This window comes from Haplochromis burtoni, unplaced genomic scaffold (genome assembly GCF_018398535.1).
Source record: "Haplochromis burtoni strain Fernald_Lab_line unplaced genomic scaffold, NCSU_Asbu1 Contig_161, whole genome shotgun sequence".
NCBI lineage: Eukaryota > Metazoa > Chordata > Actinopteri > Cichliformes > Cichlidae > Haplochromis > Haplochromis burtoni.
In genome coordinates this window covers 398496-419926 of record NW_024582522.1, presented here as the reverse complement: position 1 = coordinate 419926, position 21431 = coordinate 398496, and the positions used below count along the sequence as shown (strand labels likewise).

The 21431-nt window shown below is 39.8% G+C and overlaps 1 protein-coding gene across 1 annotated transcript in view; it reads left to right on the top strand.

The window, feature by feature from the left end:
* Positions 1 to 21431, top strand: part of gpc5a (glypican 5a) — a 163732-nt gene that overhangs the window by 82520 nt on the left and 59781 nt on the right. The window contains exon 8 of the mRNA XM_005932695.3: positions 18207 to 18369. Coding sequence (XP_005932757.1) covers positions 18207 to 18369 — 163 coding nt within the window. The remainder of the gene's footprint in view (positions 1 to 18206; positions 18370 to 21431) is intronic.

Here is a 21431-nt window from a genome sequence, read left to right as displayed (position 1 = left end):
AAGTTAGTTATTTCAATTATATTTGAATATCTAACGTGCTAGTATTTGGAATAAACTAAATTAAAAGACATAACACAGACTTGGTGGCTGCTGGCTGTTTTTAAACAAAGCCAGTTGTTAAATTACTGAAATAAATACATTTACAGAACTTACTCAATAAAATTAGCGTGAACTTTGATCAATTTTATTCCAAAGCAACTTTGCAACATGCAGTGATGCTGTACACAAAGTAATGTCCAAAGCGAGGGTGTCAAACATAAGGTCCAGGGACCAGAAGCAGCCTGGCACAGACTCCAATCTGCCTTTGGAAAATATGACAGGGAGCGTAAATAATTTGGGCATTCATACTATAGCACAGTAATTAAAAAAACAGATAAACTATTAAATAACAGAAAAGTTCCTGCTCTCTCTATGACAATATAAGCTTCTGTTTTTTGTTTGTTTTGTTTTTTTACAAGGGGTCCAAAAAATGGACATTTCCTGTGAATTTACAGAAACTTTCTGTTTATAATTACAGGACATTCTGGGCAATAACCAAGGGAATATTTTTTTTCTGTAATTTTACACATTTTTTAAAATTGAAGCCCAAATAGTCGCGCTGACAGATTTCTTTCTTTTACCGTAGCAGAGTTTCTATATCACATGGAAAATCTAGGACAATTAAACTATCTCAGAGATTAAATGTGCAGTTCAACAGGGGAATTAAACTGCACATTTGAAAGGGGAGTGTCAGTTGTCTGGCCCACTTAAGATCAAAGTGGGCTGTATGTGGATCTTGATATGAAAGAAACCATCTATGTCCACTGTGAACGACCATCTTTGAACAGAGGCGATGGTTTGCGACACCAACTCTCTGCCATCTATAATCCAGTTTTGAGATCCCTTCCCAGACGCCTTAACGCCCACTCACATCCTGGGCCTTTTGACCTCAGTAAATCACACGATAGGATGGGGCTAGTTTCACAGTGGGTTAACCCGAAACCTTGGCTGATTGTAACCTACAGCCATTTTCACACCTTGGCTCGTGTAATTAGGTAGAGGATCAATAGGGGGTCCATGTCCCTCTTGGGGGGACACTGAAATAGAGCTTAAATCTGGGACTCTTCCTCATTTGACCCTAGAACTGAAGAAGCTTCTTGGATGAGAGTTGAAACATCTTCAAGCAACTTAAAGAAGTCCAGAGGCTTTTCTTTCCAAGCTCCTTAGACCTCTTCATATGAAATGAATTTGACATCTCTAGTCTAAAGCTTAAAAAATACATTTTGAGATTAGTTTTGCGTACAGAGTTAGGCACCATTGCAGCATCCTCGTAAAACGATTTTTTTTAGCATGCACAAGCGGTATCCACTGCTCTCTCATCAGCTGTCACAAAGAGGCATTGAGGTGTGCAGTTCACAGTTTTGAATGAAATGCTTTGAGAGCTATTGGATGGCTTCTCTTAAAATGTGTTTTAAAGTTTTGTGTCCCCCTCAGTATGAACATAAATGTAAAAACACATATTGGGCCATGTTTGCAAGTTTATGGTGCAAATAAAATGTAAGCAGCTCGCCTCATGTGTAAACATCTGGGATACTTTAAAATATGCATCTACTGCGTGACCTGTATGAGACAGACTGCTGAAAAACGTGCTGACACATCACAGCCTACTTTAGATCTGCGGGTCAGCGTGAATCTGATGAACATCATTTGTGCAATAAAATGTTCAGACAACTCTGCCCACAAACGTGTTTCCTGGAACAAAGCTTCCTTTACTCGCTCAGGTGTTTCAAGAATATCGACGCTGACTACACAGCACACAAATGTTAGCAAATCACAGATGGCACCGAGTCCCAGGGAGTATGAATAGAGTATGAATATCCAGATAAAATGCCTGACAATAAAAGTTTTTCTGTTAATTAAACAGAGTTAAACACAGATGCCTTTTTGTGTTTGCTGCTAATAATATCATTTTCACTGTAAAGCAAAAAGTCTTCCACTAAAGTGTGAAAACAAATGCTGTTATCGTGATCAGCAAGAATTTTCGTGACATTAATTAGTTTGCTCGTTTGGCTAAGCGGACCATAAACTAAAGTCTGATTGCAAACGTGGAAGGATGCAGAGGGAAAGTGCGTTTGTGACTTTCTCCAAAAATCTACATGTTTGAACAGATAAAGCAGAAGCAATACAGAAAGCAAAAGACGCCTCTTGATCAGCCTCTTGGAGACATCAGTCTCCAGTAATTCAGGACAAACTTGGCAACGCCGCTTTGGCCCAAACACCGCCGCGTTCCAGCTTTGAAATTGTGCTGCCAGTTTCCCCTTTACTTTTGCTTCCTCAAGTCAATTTTAAATTGGCTAATTCTGGATGTTCCACAATTGTCTGGTTGACTGTGATGGCTGTTCAATAAGCAGTTTTATGTGGAAAGGAGAGCCCTTGACAGTCTGATTTTTGTAGTTAAAACCTACTCGTGTTTAAATACAACATTTGCCCTTCTGCACACGCTCTGTTCGCCAAGTCTTCGTGGTGTGTGCCAGCACAGCCTCCGGCACATGCAGACAAAATAAAAATACAGATTCTGTGCTGATGCAGCAGGGTAAATGCTGACCCCTGCCTATTCGTGTGTAGTCACGATGGGTACCATCTACATCAGTCCTGTTTTTAGATTTTTATCCGGCTTTGTTTCAATGAATTCAAGATATAAGTAAATGAACAAAAATCAAGAAGAAAAGACCCTGCACCGACACATTTAGTAAAAGTTATACTGAGTCAGACTAATTCTCAATGGAAGTGCTTTATTATTGCTTCATATCAGTTAAAAACATAAATAACATATCACTCCTTACGCTTTCTTCTTACTGCTTTCCTGTATGTAGAGATTTCAGTAGCTACAGTACAGACAATATTCAGACTTTTTTCACTGAGATTTACTACTGAAAAGATCTTGAAAAATAGAAATGCTAACATTGTTGTTCAAATAGTGATTGCAGCAAAACACGATGTGTATAAAAACTAACAATGGCAGGAGACTGAACAGCCATTCAGATCATCTAAACCAGCTTTCTGACTGCAGAAGCTTTAAACACCTTGAAAATACAGTTAGCACATATCATGGCTGTAACCAGTTTTTTTTAAAACTTGGTACTACAAATCATATGTTAGATGAGGTTGGATTTCAGTTATTCATGACAGTAGAGAAGCTTCTAGAGAGTTTATTTTAACCCAAACGATGACATTCTCAAATCTATCCAAACAGCGACAGAAAACCAAAAGGTCTCCAAAGTGTCCAGACTTGAATACAAGTCTCCAGATATAGATTTTGATTTAGACCCTTACTCCTCCCTTTTCTTCAAAGCAGGGATTTCATGGGGATTTTTTTGTTTTTTGTTTTTTTTACCCCTCAGCTGCAAGAGGTTTGTGGGGAATTGCGGGTGGCGTGGACATCCAAGATTTTGAATACAATAACCCGAGAATAGGGTGGCAGAGGATTTCCAAATGACACCATACGTGCATCAACTAAAAATCTTAGACCAGTGGTGTCCTCGAGGCCTCAAGGTCAAGGTCGGAGGTCGAGTTTTCTGAAAAATCAACGCAGGATTTCGAAATTCAACAAATACTCAAAATCTACTAAAAATCTTACATGAGTTTGAATCTCAGGCTGATTTTCCAACAATCACCTTGAATTTTCACATTTATATCACAGGTGGATCTACTAGGAGGCTAAGGGTAGCACTGGCGGCTGCCAGTATTTTATTTTACACGGTTGTAATGCACAGTTAGTGCAGCAGAGAATCCATCAGTACAAACCAGTGTGATGCAAAAAAGGGGCAGCTTGGTTAGCAGTCAATTTGAGAGGAGAACGTCAGTGGAGATGCACATACAAGGTAAAATGGATGTAAGTGGTCAATCAGATACATAAAGCATTTAGCTAGCAAAATCAGTTAATAACTAATCAATCAGAGTGCATTCTGCCTGCAGCACCCACCACAGCCTGTAATTTATTCTACCAGCCAAGCTAATTGATATTTTTTACACAATAATTCCAGTAATCAGCAGAATTAAAAACCTGTTGTCAAGCATGCTTTTTCAGATATTTAACTGAGAGACATGTTTTTCCTTCATGTTCAGCAGTGTGGGTGTTGCAGTGCTTTTTAAAAAAGGAAAGAAAATACTCAGTTAGTCAATCTATGGCACAACCACTTCAGTCAACTTTGCTTTTTAGTTTTATCAAAGTCCTTCTGGAAGTAAGCCTTGCCACTCAACACCTATCTTGGAACTGCCTCTGGGCAGTTATTTCAGGCTAACGAGACCAGGCCCCTAAATGAATGAGGGAGTGAAGCATTACTGGAGTTTCAGTGTTGACCGGGCTGTAAAATCTGCTTGTATAGAATTACAAGTTCAGTCTCAAGGGAAAAAAATATTTTGGAGACTTTTCCTTAAAAAGCCTTTTTTATTCTTACATGTTATCCTTCTACTGTGCATTTGCAAAGCTTTATTTATGGCTTGATTCGATGTGCATGTCATCTCACCAGAGTACTTGGAAAGAAACCTTACCTTTATTCCCTTATAGTACCTATATCATTAATACAAAACCATCCATTATACAGTTAAACATCACCTCTGCGCTTGCATCAGGGCCACATGTTTCCCACTTTGGGTGTTGTAAAGCACATTATTGAATTTTTGCCATAAATTTCCCCTACTGTGTCTCCACTTTCAGGATGAGAACTTGCGGAAATGAGCTGTCTTTTATGTTTTCATGGAAACTCTCTTGTTAGGGAGGCTGGTTGGTACAAATGTTCGGACAATCACACTTAAAATGTTGAGCTCGGACTTTCTGAAGCAGTAAATTTGTAAGAGAGCAAAATGGCATCTTAAGGGCTTGTGCTTTTACTTCTGAGAAAGGAGAAATATGGAAACTGTGTGTGTTTTCGTAGTAGTCGGCAATGGAGGAAGGTAAAACTTTACAAATGATCTTGTATCTAAAAACTTTAAATTATACATCTGGCACGATTCATCTAGCAGCTTGTGCATTCACAATCCTTCAGTCTAGTTATTATCATCTGGCTGGGACTTGATTTGCAAATGGGTCTGATTTGCAAATAGTTCTGATTGGCATGTCATTAGCTGCTGAAGTGCGGCACAAGTGTCAGCGAGAGTGTATGACCTGAATTGCCATCAGGCGTTCATTTTAAACTGTCAGACTTTATTTCTCTACCATTTCATGTTATGAGCATGCAGCATGGTTTTACACACCAAGGAGTGCTAAGAAGTGGCTGCGATTCACAGCCAGTGTGGCTTTTTAAAAAGGAGACTTGGTCCTGGGAAGGATATTTGGGTTCATATTTCAAATTCAGTCACTTTTAAATGCTGATCCTGAATTTCTGCGTGTGTTTGTGTGTTGAGGGATGAGTCTGTGACCAGCAGAAACATCAATTATTTATTGCAGTGTACAAACGAGTGGCTGTGTGCACATCTGCATATCCACTACATAAAACAGCATTATGCAAATCATTATAGCGGGGGTTAACTTAATATGATGAAACTTGTCTTAAAGTATGCACGTGTGCAGGTAAATCCCAGAATCTCTTTTCTAGAGAAAGAAGGAAGTGTACACTGAAAGGCAAAAGGTGGCATTCTATTATCTTTAAAGACGCTGCTGTTGGGCATTTGTATGAGGATAAGAGTGATAGCCATGCAAATGTTGATTTTCATGTTTTCCATCTACATATCAGAAATGTTTTCATTCATCTGCCCCTGACCTTGACTAACCAGAGCACAGAAGCTTCCCCAAGTATCCCTGGGACCAAATGGAAATATATCATTACTATTCTGCACCCGAGACCGCAGAAAACACAAAACGGCAATGCATCTATTGACAAATTTATTATACAATCTGAGTGTACAAACTCTAGATTTCATCATCTTGCTCATCAGCAGCTCTTTCCTATGAATTATTTGTGGGCTCCTCTCCTTCCTTGCCTGTCCTCTCCTCTTGATGTGGTAAAACCCATCAAGAATCTATAAGTAGGCTCTGTCCCAGTGTCTCTCAATCAAAATCAGGGGCAAGCAGCTCCTCACCCACTCTGCCGGCTGAATTATTTACCAGCCATTGATGTGGTGGTTGACCAGCAGTTTTGCTTCTGAATTATTCATATCGTCTCTCCTCTTAGGAGAGGAGGATTAACGCTACGAATATATTCACATTTTATTTGTTGTGCTCCTGAACGCGTATACCAAAATGCAGCATCTGAAAGTCCAGTTTGGGATTAAACCCAATCTTATTTATTACCATTATCCTCAAGTCTCAAGATGATTTATTTTTAACACAACACATCCACTTAATTCCTGTTGCAGCTTACGAAGGAGTGTGTAAAGTCATAAATGTCATTACTGTGCAAGTGTGTCTTAATTAGAGAAAAATCCCAGAACCTGCAGGATAATGATTTTTTTTTTTTACCCACACAAGGTGTTTAAAACATTCAAAGACAAATCCGGCTAAGCTGCCTACACGCAGATAAGTTTATCTTCAGTGAATGTATGTGATTATAGTTTAAGCAACAGCAGCATAATCCTCTTCGTGCACTTGGACATAGGTTGTGAAATTCAAGTTCTGCAGCACAGCAAAGTCCAAAATCACACATGAATAATTCACATTTTTTAATTTTAATTCACGTTCATACTAAATTTTAAGAGCCGCCTCTCAATTGCGTTTGTGTGTAGTTGATTTGGTTTGTGGAGGAGCACGTTCTGCAAATACAGTGTTCATTTCAAATATAGTGACCTAATGCTGTCAGCTACAGTAACAGTGCTTATGCTTAGCTTTTAATTAAAGCTGAACTGTTTTCTGTAACAGATGTGAACGTTTAGAACAGCTAACAAGTAACTGGACAATTTATTAGGTACGCCTTGTTCATATTTAATCCTTCACCGTGCAGCAAGGTGTTGACAACATTCCTCAGAGGGCCTAAAGTGTGGCGAGAAAGTGACCTGCACATCATCGCAGTAGGATAGATCAATGCTTTCATTTTGTTTTCTGGCAAATTCCTATCCTACCATCTGAATGTTGCAGCAGGAATCAAGACTCGTCAGTCCAAGCAACATTTTCCCAATCTTCTGTCGTCCAATTTTGGTGAGCATGTGTAAACTGAAGCCTCAGTTTCCTGTTCTTACCTGACAGAAGTGGTAGCCAGTGTCATCTTCTGCTGCTGTAGCCAATCTGCTTCAAGTGTCGACATGTTGTGCTCCCAGAAATTATTTTCTGTATATACCTTGGTTGTAATGAGTGGTTATTTGGGATATTGTTGCCTCTCTGAATGTCTGGCCATTATTCTCTGATGTCTGAGCCCATGAACTGCAGCAGTTTCTGAAATACTCCTGCTTGGCACCAAGAGCCATGTCACATTCCAAATCGCTTAAATCCCCTTTGTTACATATTCCTAAATGTACTTTAGAGGGTCATCTTGATCATGCCTACATGAAGTGAATCGCTGTCATGTGATTGGCTGATTAGATATTTGTGTTTAAAAGTGGTTATCAGGTGTACCTAACAAAGTGGCTAAATAAAGCAACTTAATAAATAAATAAATAATGCATTATCAGTTTGGCAGCAGTGTCTTTTTTTTTATTTAAGTTGACTCATAGGAGAGCTTAACTTGAATGATAATATTCACTTTGTAGTCTAATATCTGCTCTGACCACTCAATCGCTGACCCGCTGCCTCTTTGTCGCTGATGCACTTGCTCTGCATAAACACACTGTCAGCGCCGCTGCTGACGAGAGGAAGATGGGCGATGACAGCGAGCATCTCGGGAGCCGACTCGCACACTGACACTTTTTTTTCCCCCCCCCTGCTCCGACTGGCAAAAATGATCATTGTAAGATCTCTTCCCCCACCCTCTATTTACAGATAGCAGAACATGTTCAAAGGGAATACTAATGAGCTTAAAAATCTGCACAGGGCTTGATTCATTGCTTGGATGTCTGAAGGTGTGATTCATGTTGCCATATGACACCCTGCACCTCTTTAGGAAATGTACCCTGCACACGAGAGGCGATCTGGAAATGAAATGCTTTTAGTTGTCTGTGACAGTTTACCTGAAACTTTGAATTCTTTGGCAGTGCTTTTGGGGAGTGTATGTACTTTGGTCTGTGAAATGCAGACTGAGTGGTTGTGTAGGCAGGATAAATATAATGATAATGCCCTAACATTTACAAGATGCTGTTACATGGCAGTCACCTCTTTCCATTACTGTAGATGCAGCTGAAGTGCGTGCCTTAATGGTGAGAGGTCACAAATTGGAGTTGACAGCTGAGTGAAAATTGACAGCATCGCGGTGACATTTTCTGCTGTCTGCATAATGCTCGCTTAAACCATGGTTTCGCTGTTTAAAGACGCCGCGGGTCAAACAAATGAAACTACAGTCAGAGTTTAATTAGTTCTTATGTTTTATTTGTTTCAATTGCTTCAGTCACATTTACTCCAAAAGCAGATGCCAAACAATACCCATCTTAATAAAACCTCACTTTGTGCCAGATAGTATAACTGAGTGATACTTCAGAAAATGCAAATGAAACTCTGAGCTGCATGCTTTAGGTACTGTTTTAGTTTATGTATGTGTGCTTTTTTTTCTTTTTTTTGTAGCTTTTTTTTTGGGGGGGGGGGTTGTTTGTGGGAAGTATTCATTATTCTCACTACCTGTGGGGAGAAACTGTCTTTGAAATAGCTGCTGCTTGATTTAATGCTTCGGTAGCGTTTTCCAGATGGCAGGAGTGAGAAAAGTGTGTGGGCTGGTTGACTGGTGTCCTTGATGATGCTCTGGGCTTTCCTTATGCAGCAGGTGATGAAGATATCATAAGCCCATCATAAGTAAGTGTGTGCCAGATTTTTTTATGATTTTTTTTGAGGCAGGCTTTACTGTGTTTAGCAGCAGTTTTCAGTCCTGTCCAGTTGAAACTGCCAATATATATAGTGCGATGTAGCCAGTCAGAGTACCAAAAGCTCGGTTCCCATGCCAACTCGTTTAAGTCACCTTACGACTTCGAGTCTTTGTTGTGATTTTCTGAGCTGGTGGAGGAAGCAGCTGGCATTATGACAAAGTTTGTGATGTGCACTGTGGCGAGTTTGGAACTTAATGCAATACATCAGGCGGCCAGGACTGTTTTAAGGGCGGGGAGTGGAGGACGCTAAACACAGTGAAATGCATGTGTGCCCAGTGCTGTGCAAAAGTCTTGGGCCATCCGTCCTTCCTTTAGATTTTGCTATGAAACTGGGAATAGGTACAGCACTTTACATGTATACAGATACAGCATATAAGGCATAAATGGCGTCTGTACAACTGTAATGAGCTTGAATATCAATATTGCTATGACCAACTTTATTCTGAACTCTTTTATGCAAGCTTTCCTGTAATTTCTTGACGTAGTTTTCAGTTCTTCACATTTCTGAAAGGACATTGAAATGTCTTCCTCGGATGTTGGCTGCCTGTTGTTCCATGACCAAGCTTCCACTGCGTTTTACAGATGCCTGAACACCCTCACTGCAGGAGACCTGTGGCCACCGGTTTTCAGTCGAGTTCTTGTGCCTTTTCTCCCTGCTTCCCTTCCTTAAGAATGACTTGCACCCTTTCACTGAGGCCATTTCTGATGAGGCTTCAGTGAACAGTAGACGGACAGCTGAAGGGCCAAATGTGTCTCTCAGGTCCTGGGTCAGGTCTTTGCTGGATTTTCTCTCTGTTTTTTTAACGACTTGACTTTCAGATGCTTTTCATCTTCTGTAGACAGACTTCTCGCCAAGTTTTCAGCTCTTTGTCAATCACGATATGGTAAAGCTGTGTTATTCTTGGAATTTTTATAGATTCGACTAAAGAAAGGGGAACAAATGATGTGTTTTTGTGGCAGGCTGCTAGTGACAAAGTGCCTAAAGATCCAATTTAAAATGGGCTCTTTGGTAAGTTTTCTGTTCTCTGTCGACACAATACTGTTTTATCTGTTGCGCCTTCTTTATGCTTGAATGATACATGGCTCAGTGTTAAGTGGCTTAAAAACAACCGTTCCTCTGATAATGGTCACGTACAAGGACCGGACTAAAACTAAGTAAAAAAGGAGCCAATGTCCAAAAAACAAAACAAAAAACAAACCTTTGAAAAACCTGCAGGATGCCCGCAGAAGTATTGCTCAGACCACGTTAAAGAAATCAGAAGATAGTTTAGCCATTGGATCCTTGGCAAACTCCTGTAATACTGCATATTTACATTATTATTAAATATATTATTAAAACCACGGATATGAAGTTATTAATAGTCATCGCTATCATGTTGTTATAGTTGGGAAATCTTGTTTCATGTGGCTGTTACTTTGACACGCACTACACGCACTCTCTGCCCAATAACCATGCCCCCGATGGCAAGCAGCACCTCCCATCTCCTCTGCAGGAAACTGAACCACCACTCAACAGTTAAAAGACACAAAGTGTGTCCGAGGCAGTGACCCAGTCTTCATGCTCTCCATAGCCCAATCTGATCAAGCACCCGTGGGATATACTGGGGCAAATCCTTTCCATGGAGGCTCCACCTGGCAACCCACAGGACCCAAAGAATCCTCTGTTAATATGGTACCAGACACCATGGGACACCCCTGAACTCCCCAGGCTCCAGCTGCATTTTTTTTGGTAGAACAAGAAAAAACAAGAGGCACCTAAACAACCCTCCTTCATCTTTTGAGACTGTACACCCTCAGTTTCTTTCTGTGCCTCTTCTTCTTCAATGAGAAAGACGCATGGAAAGTTCTTCCCACCAGAGATGTGAGCGGAGGAGTGGAAGCAACAGACAAATGAGGCACCCTTGCTTCTGAGCTGTCATTTCAAAAGCAATGTGACAGCAATGTGACAGCAGTGTGACATGTAGCGCAGCTGTATCCTATGTTTATTGTTTTGTCACAGCCTACTGCTGTATTTTATCTCCGATGTCAGATAAGCATAACAGTGTTCATGACACTTGTAGATCCAGGCCTGCTTTTAATCAAATGCACAATGTGCCTCAGTGTGACACGAATGTACAGATGTCGTGCATTTTTTAAAACAATTACACAAACGCAAACGTGGAAAGGCACAAAGATCATGAAGTAGATCACCCTAAATAACTGAAATGACTTAAACGGAAATATTTATTGATAAATTCGTCTTCCTGCCCCTATTTGGATGTCCCATCTGTGTGTCACATGCCTTCTTCAGATAAACGGTTTACATTTGTGAAGCATTCAACTGTCCATCCTCCATCACAGCTCCTGCAGGCCTCTGCTCTCCTTGCTCTTTTCTCCTCCAGATGCATTTTTAGGTATTGAGACATCCTGCGAGGTGGTGCACTCAGATTGGTTTCCAGTTCACAGGGCTCATCGGTGTATATATCGCTTTGGGGAAATGGGTGAGAAAATTTGGAGCCTTTCCCAGCTGACATAGGGCCAGAGGCAGGCTACACGCTGGAGAGGCACATCAACACGCACAGAGAAAGACAGATACACTCTCGCATCTACACCTGCAGCCAACTTGGAATCATCAATTAACCTAACAAGCATTTCCTCACATTTGCGTGTTGGGTTAGGTTTTGCTTTAAGGCTCACAAAGACGATATTAACATCCCGATGTTTAGCAGGTACGGTCGTGTGCCAGGCCTCTGATTAGCATTGAAGGTTGAGTATAGCTGAGGCTGGAGGGACTATATGGCCATAGGGTCTGAGATGTAAGGTATGGGAGAAGGTCACATTTTGACCCTATGATGACGCTGGAGGATGGTCCAGCAATCATACCACTCTTTATAATTCAACCTCAGGGCACAATGAATATTGGTACCAAATTTAATTAAAATCCATCCAATATTGATATTTAAGCCCTGACCAAATTAGTGGAGTTACTGACAGACCCTTATTATCATTACTGGAGCTTTAAGAGCAGAATTTTAATCTACCTTGTTTGCATGTTGTTTGTGATGTGAGTTTCTGAATTCTTTGCGATTTGTGTTTATCTTCCCCACATATGGCTGTGTAATAAAAACAAAAGGAAGAAAGACAGGCAGACCGTGCACGATAAAACTCCTCATAAATGCAATTTAAAACTCAGGGCTTTGAACAGGAGCTGTGTGGTCACCGCAACAGTGAAAATATGTTTCATTTTCTGCTGCTTTTCTAATATTGATTGGTTTGTAAAATGCTTTGGTAAGCGAGCGGTGGATGAGCCTCGGTGTCACCGAGGTGTTGTTTTGCAACTTGAAGATAAAAAGCCATTTCTAAATCACTGCATGACTGTGCTTGCACTGGCCTCTGAATATTGCGTAACACCAGTTTCTGTCTGAAGGCACCAAAGCAAATGGTTTAGCACAGAATGGAGAGCGACACAAAATCCCACAAATAAACAAACCAGGATTAAGAATGCAATAATCACAGTCTTCGCTTTCCACCTCGCCATCCCGTGTCCTCTGATATTTTCTGCCAATCTTGAAAAACGTTTCACTGATTTTGAGTTAAAAAAGCAGAGCAGAGTTACTTTACTCCGCGAGTTCAGAACGCCACAAAAGGAACTCTTTCTTCTTGTTGTTTTTTCTTTTTGCCATTTTGCTTGGCGGTTAAATTATCACTAGCCGAACTTCTGTCTGTGACAGAATCCTATTCGATGCAGCCACTCTGGGCACAGCTCTCTCCCTTTGAAATAATAGCCTTTTACTGTACAGTGTAACTTAGGATCATAGCACAGAAGCCAAACATTGTACCTGTTTTTCAAATCAGCCAGTTACCTTAAAGAAATGCAGGCTTACAAATGAAGGCGTGAGACTTTCAGAAGGACATGATTTTTAAAGAAGGTGGTTAATTATACTGGTTAATTAGACTGTGAGATACTGCAGATTTCAGTATTGATCCAATACTAAGTAAATACAGGGCCATTATTGTACCAATACCAATACCAGTGCTTCATGGTTTGAGATGAATCACCATTAATTTTCTAATTCCTAACATGTTTTGATGATCACTAAATCACAGATTTTTCTTTCTTTCCGCAGTAATTACTTAACACAACAAAACACACCTTTCAGCTCTTCTTCTATTTTGAAATTGGGTTTTTGGAGACCTCTAAATGTTCCTCTATTGTTTAAATGTGCTGTAGCCTGTGAAAAAACGATCCTATCGCGCTAGTATTGATTTAATACCGATATTAGTGTTGGCATCGATACCATTGATATTCGGATTGATCCGCCCACCTCTAGTTAATTAAAGTAAGTAGCGATGCATTCACGAAGCAGTGCTAAATCTGATGTAAATAAATGTCCAGTTTTCCTCATGATTCAGGCTGTTATAAGCAAAAGTTTGGATATATTTCATATCAGGAAGCAGCAGGTAAAAATTCTGTAATTTAGCTGGTTACAAAAAGTGTTTGCAAGCCGTGGTGAAAGCTGTGACCTACTGGGAAGCCCAAACGTTTCCATGTAGCACACTTGCTGTTTAATAGTTTTTTCTAATTTCTTTTTGTTAATAAAGTGGAATGGTGTGTGGATTTGTAGAAAATAATTTTATCATTTTTACCGGCTCTAAATTGTTGTGCAGTTTCCAAAGAAAAGGGGGAAAAAAGGCAATGAATTGGTGATACCTTTGTAAAGAAAAAGAAATCATACAACGTGTGTAGTAGCAGAGTTGCTTCACACAAAGACAGTTTTGTTTGTGCATAGAGTCCTTGATATTATTTGGTCATTTCTAACTCTCCACACACTCCAGTAACAGCCAGAGGCCTGCCCAAGGGGGGCTACCATGGGTTAGAGCGAATCAAAGCACCTGTCTCCCAGGCAGTGCTGGACAAAATCTCATGTCATTCACAGAGGAGAGGCTAATAACACTGTTAGGCAATTTGGGCTCACTTCATTGTATTTCAGAAAGAACAGCGTCGCTGTTCAATACAATCCAACAACGCAGGGCAGCTATTTTCCTGCACAGGAAAAGCAGAAGAATCCAGTAGCCTGCTGATTGACATTCTTGGTCAGGCATGATGAATGTTTCCTCAGCTGAAGGAACAAATGAGTTAGCTGTGAAATATTATTAGCTTATAAGGCTTGATTCATTGATTAGCGCCGTTTGGGGAATCGAGTCACCTGCCAGTGACCTTATAAAAACCAAACGCACATGCTTTTGCACATCAAAAGCACATAAAACGTGAGAGTGAAACTCTGTCGTACAGGAATAAAGATGTCTATAAATAACGAAGCAAATTAAGCCACTTTCATATTATCACTGCCTGACCTTAACCTTTTTATATTTAGCTTTCATCTGAGTCTTATTATTTTCCTATCGTTGTCTTACAGCAGGCTATAGCTGGCAATATACAGTCATTGTTGGCAGCAACTCCCATGAAAAGACCAAAACCAGCTTATAGCTGCAGGCTAGTGTATGTTTATTTAGGGTCAGTCAGTCTCTCAGCACTTTCTGACTTTCCTATCCTGCTGTGGCTCTCAGCTCATACCACCATTGGGTCTTTTTGAAGTGTATTGATGTCTTGAAAGCACAGCTCATGAATATAAACTCTCATTACAAAAAAAGTGAGTTTCCTGAAAAACATGAGAACTTACAGGGAGTGGAGATTTTTGGGCCTTTTCTTTTTATTAGTGGATATAATGTATGTTTGCAGAACCAGGATGATGCATATATGGGATCAACTTAAAATCAATACTGTGGTCATCATTAAAAAAAGCTACAATGCTGTGCAAAAGTCTTGAGCCACCGTCCATTTCTTTATATGCTGCTCCCAAGGAGCCAGACTGGTTTCTCTGGACATTGAAAAGAGTGAAGAAGCAGCCAGTGCTGTCCTTATATTGTAGAATAATTTTATTGTTTGATAAACCACTTCTTAACACTAACTTGTGAATCAATCAAGCATCAAAAGACACCTGACTCAAAGGACGATCCAGTGTTGTGTCTTTAGCAAAGAAATGATTAAAGTAAACAATTATCTTTCACAAAAATACAGATATTGTTTCTTTAGTTGAACCTTTGAAAAATCCCAAAGAGTTTTGTAACAACATGGTGATTCCCAAAGAGCTATTAGCTGAACACTTGGCATATCTCAGCATGGTGTGCTGTGTGTCCTTGAAAAATTACAGGAAATGGGACAAGTGGGAGACAAAAGAATAAGTAGCAGGCCTAAAAAAGAAAGAAAACTTCAAGAAATAGCAATAAATAAAGCAAAAACCTGATGCAGGCCCTGAAGCTGATCCATCTACTGGTCATCAAAACTTTATCAGAAATGGTCTCAGTGAAAGGGAGGCTTTCTAAAGGACCGAAAACACAGAGAAAAGGCTGAGGTACACCAAATTACACCCGAACTAGACTGATAATAGTGGCCACATGTCTCATACAGCGAGTGTGTAAAGCCAACATCTGTCATGCATCATTTTTTTTCAATCAAAACATAGATGATAACACAGTTTGACAAAAATAAAATGTTATATATGGACCAGCAAGGTGAGCTTTTTCCAAAAACTGGACACATGTTGGGACTGTGTGTAAAAACTGGGGAAAAAACAGAACGAAAGGCATCGAGATGCCTGAAGATAAGCATTCTACAGAATTGTCGAAACACTGTTTTTGTCTTAAATACTGTATTTGCATACAAGTTTCCACATGTTTCACTGCACCTGTTTCCCATTTCCTTAGTAAAATGTAAAGAAACCAGGTCTGGCTTAAGAATTGCACTGTACATATAAAATTAGGAAGTGTGCACCAGCTAGTGTGTTCTAATCAACAACAGAAATAAGATATCAGACACTAGCTTTGCACTTCATGAGGAAGATCAGTATATTTTGTAACAGGTTTTTATCTTTGGCTAACAGTACAGAAAATGTGTTGCTTATTGCCTTTATTTTTAGTTTCAGGCCCTCTGCAGTTTTTGACAAACCGATCAATTAGAGTAAACTGTGAACAGAAAAGTTTCTGCAGAATACAGAAGTGACCTGAGACGACTGAAGGTCATGTGTTTGAATTCTTCCGATTATGTATAAGAAAGCAGTTCTTTTCCCTCTCAGCCACACACATGCACACAGGTTTATGTATATATAGACATTAACCTTTCAACTCCATGCAGATGATGAATAGAATCTTAAATCTTGAGTCGTGTATTGTTTCCCATGTGCAGACTAATTACTGCTGGATGCTGTTTCCTTTAAAAATGGGCTCCGAGTTGACAGCCTTTGAACTCCACATAATGAGCCCTCAAGCAGTGCTCTGCCTCCTTCAGATTCAAACCTCCAGACCAGGCTAATTTCAGGCAACACAGAAACCCATTATTCTTCATAATCTATTAAACATTTGGCCATATTTCTGACATAATTAGAGAGAAAATCATGCTAATTACACACATGGAGGGAAAGCTTAGATTTTCCAATCTAACCTGTCACCAGTCAGCAGATGAGACTTCAGACCAGCACACACATGTCCCGGCTCAGCCTTCCCAGCAACTCTGACTCCTTCCCTCTTCAGCCCTGAACCACAGCACTAACTAATTAGCATAGACACTACCTTTTTGATCAGTGCACACACAGACGCAGGCACACACACACACACACACACACAAAAATCTTTCTTGTTTCCAGTGACGCACCATGAATTTAAATGAACCAATTAGCGAATGCATTTCCCCTGGCGTTGGGTTTCTGCTGCACAGCAATGCATCAGAAAGGTTAGCCTGCAGACCACTGCGGCCAAGGAGGACGACTGTCATACACCTCATATATGGATTCTGTGAAGTGTACATCATAGCTGATGGTGATAATCCCTGAGTAAACAAATAAGGACATTTTACTATGTATTTATTCATTATTAAAAGTATTTCTTTTTAAGAGATCTTATTCAAAATCAGGACGCTGCAAAATTCAGGGCAGAAGTGTTTATTTACAAACAAAAGTCAGCTGCAGTGCAGTCGCTGTGGGGATTCATTGTTTCTTTATGCATTTCTTTTTTTTTAAACTGGGGGATTCAGGCTGATTGGCAACATAATGAGCAACTTCTCATATTTTTTCCCATCTTTTCTTTATTTCACAACAACCTACATTACCGTGCAAAAGTCTTAAACTGACTTTCATTTCTTCATACTTTGCTAAGATAACAGCACTTGCAGTGTGTCCTGAATCACTAAAAATGAAGCCATTCCCAGTCAAATTGGTATGCTGGGTCTATATCTCACAGTGGATTTCTGTCAGATATAGATTTTGTGTGTCTGAAGTGCAGCCCAAAACCATGACACTGCCTCCACCGCACTTTAAACACAGCGACAGACACCAAAGTTATTATAGTGTTGTGTTTTCTAATCAGCTGTTATTTTATTTCAGTTTGTTATGATTATTTGTGTTAAGATTTGTTTTAGTTTTTGTGAGTTACAGAGTTAGTTTTTAGTGCTTTTAATTATTTTTGTATTCAGGGCATATGCCAGTTGCAAGATTTAAGAAAATCAGTGCAGGTATTACAATAAAAACACGGCCGTTAACTCACCGTCTTGTACACATCCGGAGTCTCAAACATTTGCATCAAAGCCTCTGTGATAATAGATTTTACCAAAATAACAAAAGCTGAAACTATTTCCTCTCTGTATTTTTGATTTTAGTTTTCTGAGTTCATCAAATCCTTTTTTTTTTAAAGTTCTAGCTAATATCTTTGTTCTAGGTAACTCATCTAGTTTTTAGTCTAGTTTTAGTTTACCACTTCTTCTTTCGTCCTCCACTTGTCCAGTTTTTTTCTCATTTTTTAAGGACACGCTGGAGAGACTACAAAGTTTTCAGCTGACAGCTCTCTGAGAATCACATTGGAAATGATTCTTTGGCATTTGTTGTAGGTTCGGCTAAAAAAACGGGAAGAAATGTCTTTTTGTCTAAAGATACAATTTAGAATTGTACCGGCTTCATCTTTTGAGTTAGGTGAATGATTCACAAGTCAGTTAAGTGGCTCAATAAAAAAAACATTCCTCTGAGAATTGCCAATTTTGAAAGACAAACTTTAAAAGAAAGAAATCGAGAGAAGTCTGGCTCTTTTGAAGAAATATGTAAAAAAATAAAAGGTAGCTCAAGATTTTTTCACATTCCTGTTGTCTATACTGTCATAATAATACATACTCATAGATACCTAGAGCTCAAAGTGAAAGCATTCCAGTTCATTTATATATATTTTTTCTACTAAAAACGTCTAATTTTGTCTCTCTCTTTTTCAAAAAGCTGCTGCAGGGAAAGTCGATCCCTAAACTGGGCTCACTGGATCAGATTGAAACAGGAAGCGGCGATGCAGAGGGGCGGTACAGCGGGGACTGTGACGATGAGGATGGTTGTGCCGGTTCAGGCGCTGGTGAGGTTAAGAGGAAAGTCTCCAGAGTCTCCAAATGTAAGTCGCTCCCCTCTGTAACGTTGTTACTCATCCGTCATCACACGAGCACCAACATAAACCTGACAAATAAATCTAATAAAGGTTTCATAACACAAACAGACTGAATTGGGTGCAATGTAGCACCTTTATGGAGTCATACATATGTCTTCATATGCCTTTCACCTTATATGAAGGACATTCATTTATGCCATTTGTCCGTCTGCATGTTTAAAGTTGCAGGATTTTAACAGGAAAGCTATTTTTTTAATGAGCAAAACCGTTCAAAAGCGCAGTTGCATAACACCATATTTCAATAAGACTTGCTCCACTCTCCACTTTATGACAGTAATAATAATAGTCATTAAAGATAATAGTTGCTATGGGGACATTATTGTAATCAAGGCCTGTTACTTTAAAAATGATTGCTCCTCAGTGGATCACTAACCCCTGATGAATCACAACTCTCCTCTTCTTCTTTTTTTCTTTTTTTTTTAACCTTTTACACTCTCCTCTGCACACAGATTCCTCCTCTCCTCTCCATCAAACATGCTAACAGCCTGATTAATCTCCCCTCTCTCGTTTTGCCTATGGCGACAATAAGGAAAAGGGAGCAGGAGGGGTGGGGGGTTGTCCAAACAAGCCATTCTGTCCGTGTAAATGTTTCCTCTACTGCTTGTCAGTCTGGCTGGAAGCTCTGGGCTGAGAGAAGCTGCTTAACAATCACTCATCTGAGGCTGCAGGGAGGGTCTGACATTTATCACCCATTACAGCAGATCCGCCCTTTACTTGTCATAGGCCAGATTAGCCTGTCCACCATATTTATGACCTGTCTGTCTGACCTCTGTCAAGCATCTGTCCCCTGCCACCTGACCCTAACACAAACACTGTGGATTCCCCCTCCTGAACCGCACCACCTCTGGTCAGTCAGTTATGACTTCGAGTTTTTAGTTCTTCTCTTTTTCCCCCTTAATGATCTGGGGTTTATTTTTCTTATTTTTAGGTTCTATTGTTGTGTAAAATTTAGAGTTATTACAAATTACAAGCCAAAGATAAAGCAGCTAAAAACAAGAATTTTCCTAAAACAACAACAACAACAACAAAAACAGCCAGTCCAAAGCTTTTGAGGCTATAAAATGATCCAAATGCTGATTCATCTCAAGCACAAAAAAAAAGAGAGAAAAAAAGTGTAACACATGGGGTTGAATCCAAAACACCTCTTCAGCTTGTAGGAGTGAAAAAAGGTCACTGGTAAATAGGCAGCCCACTATTCACTGAATCATTCTCCATTGTTTGCCGCTAAAATCAAGACAACAAATAAAACATAACTGGAGACACAGGTTAATGGATATGTGTTAAGTCCTCATTTGACCAGTGATATGAGAGTATTAGTCATGAATGAGCACGTTACAGACGAGCTGGGCTGCTAATGCAGTGAGCAGAAAGAGTTTTCCTCCCTCAGCACACACGACTGTCATGTTGCTGCAAACGGTCTGAACCTGTTGATTAGAGAAAAGGATTTGTCTCTCATAATTTTTTGATGGTTCTTGGTTTCTGCCAGTAGAGCCTCCAGTTGTTCGAGCTGGCTCTGCAGGTCGGCGAGGTCGCCGTTGAGTCTGCGGTTCTCTGACTGCAGTTTGGTGAACTCGGCGTCCTTCAAGCCCTGCGACAGACTGGCGACCTGTCCATGGAAGCGAATGGATGGATGGAATTTATAAAGCTGTCGCAAGCTTATAATAGTTTTGCGGTAACCAACGGCAACCAATATGAAAATGCCAAAAGCGCGCCGTGCCTCGTCTGGCCTCTTGAGCGATCCGAACCCCCACAGACTTCCGTGCTAATATGTCAAACTTTACACCAGAAATAAATGTGTGTACAGTTTAACTTGTTTAAAAGAAAAAAAGTTCAGTTCTTTTTGGCCTTGTATAAATATCTGCTGCTTCTGTTTAGTGCAGTGCAGATGTAACCAGATTGGTGAAGACGCAGTCAAACAGCAGAGGCTGACTTCAAATTTCTGCATAGACAGAGAGCTGCAGATTCAGCTGAGAATCCTCTGAAGGTTCATCGCTGTTCATATTATCACATTTTTTTCTCACTTTTTTTTTGGTTCCTGAGTCTGATGTGCTACAGTGCTCAGCTCTCACTTCAGTCAGAAGTTTGTCTAAGACAGACTGTTATCAGACAAACATGTAGTACAAATGGGAATGAGCTATGTTGTTATTTCCAATTGCTGGAAAGCTAGCATGTTAACAGTATTCTCAATGTGTGGAGCAATTCATTTAGCTTTGCTTGCTGCTGGGAATACAATTTTTAGTTCTGCGAAGCTGCTACATCATGCCGGAGCTACAGAGTTCATAAATTGGCTGCCACGAGGTTAAATCACAGTGGTTTAGATACACTATTAATGAATGCTTTCGGTTTTTATTTGAGTCCATGTGCAAAAGTTCAGAAACAGAAAGCTGCAGAGATGAAAATACAATATTAAACTGCAGAATCAGAAACAAATACAACCAAAAAATATGCACCCAGGTGAAATCAAAACTAATGTTCATGTAAAATCTCACCAGCAAACGGAGCTCAGAACTTGGAGTTATGTGAACTTGTTTAGAAATTGTTAAAATCTCACAGCGAGCATGTGAGATGCCAAAAAAGCAATCAGAAAAATAAATGATTTGTGAATATTTGTAAGAAACTAAAAATGACTGAATTCCTGTTTTTATACCCAAATTGGAGGCACTCTGGACATCTCTGGGATTTGAGAGGTTGATTAAGCCTAACATTCAACCTCTCAAACTAATTTTTCTGCTCATGCAAGTAAATAACAGCAATTTAGCATCCTAATAAAAAAAAAAAGTATTTTACTACTTGTTCTGCTTGTAAAACTGTAAATTGGAAATTTAATGGATAACAACATTAATCACCAATACTGTTAATTTAGGGCAACTGTGGTATAATCCTTACACCGGGCCATGGTTGATCTAATAAATTTGTTAAGCAGTGTAATGCTGTGGTTTGTGTACTAACCTTTTTTGCCCACTGTTTCTACAAACCATAAAAGATGCAGCATACAGTGGGGCAAAAAA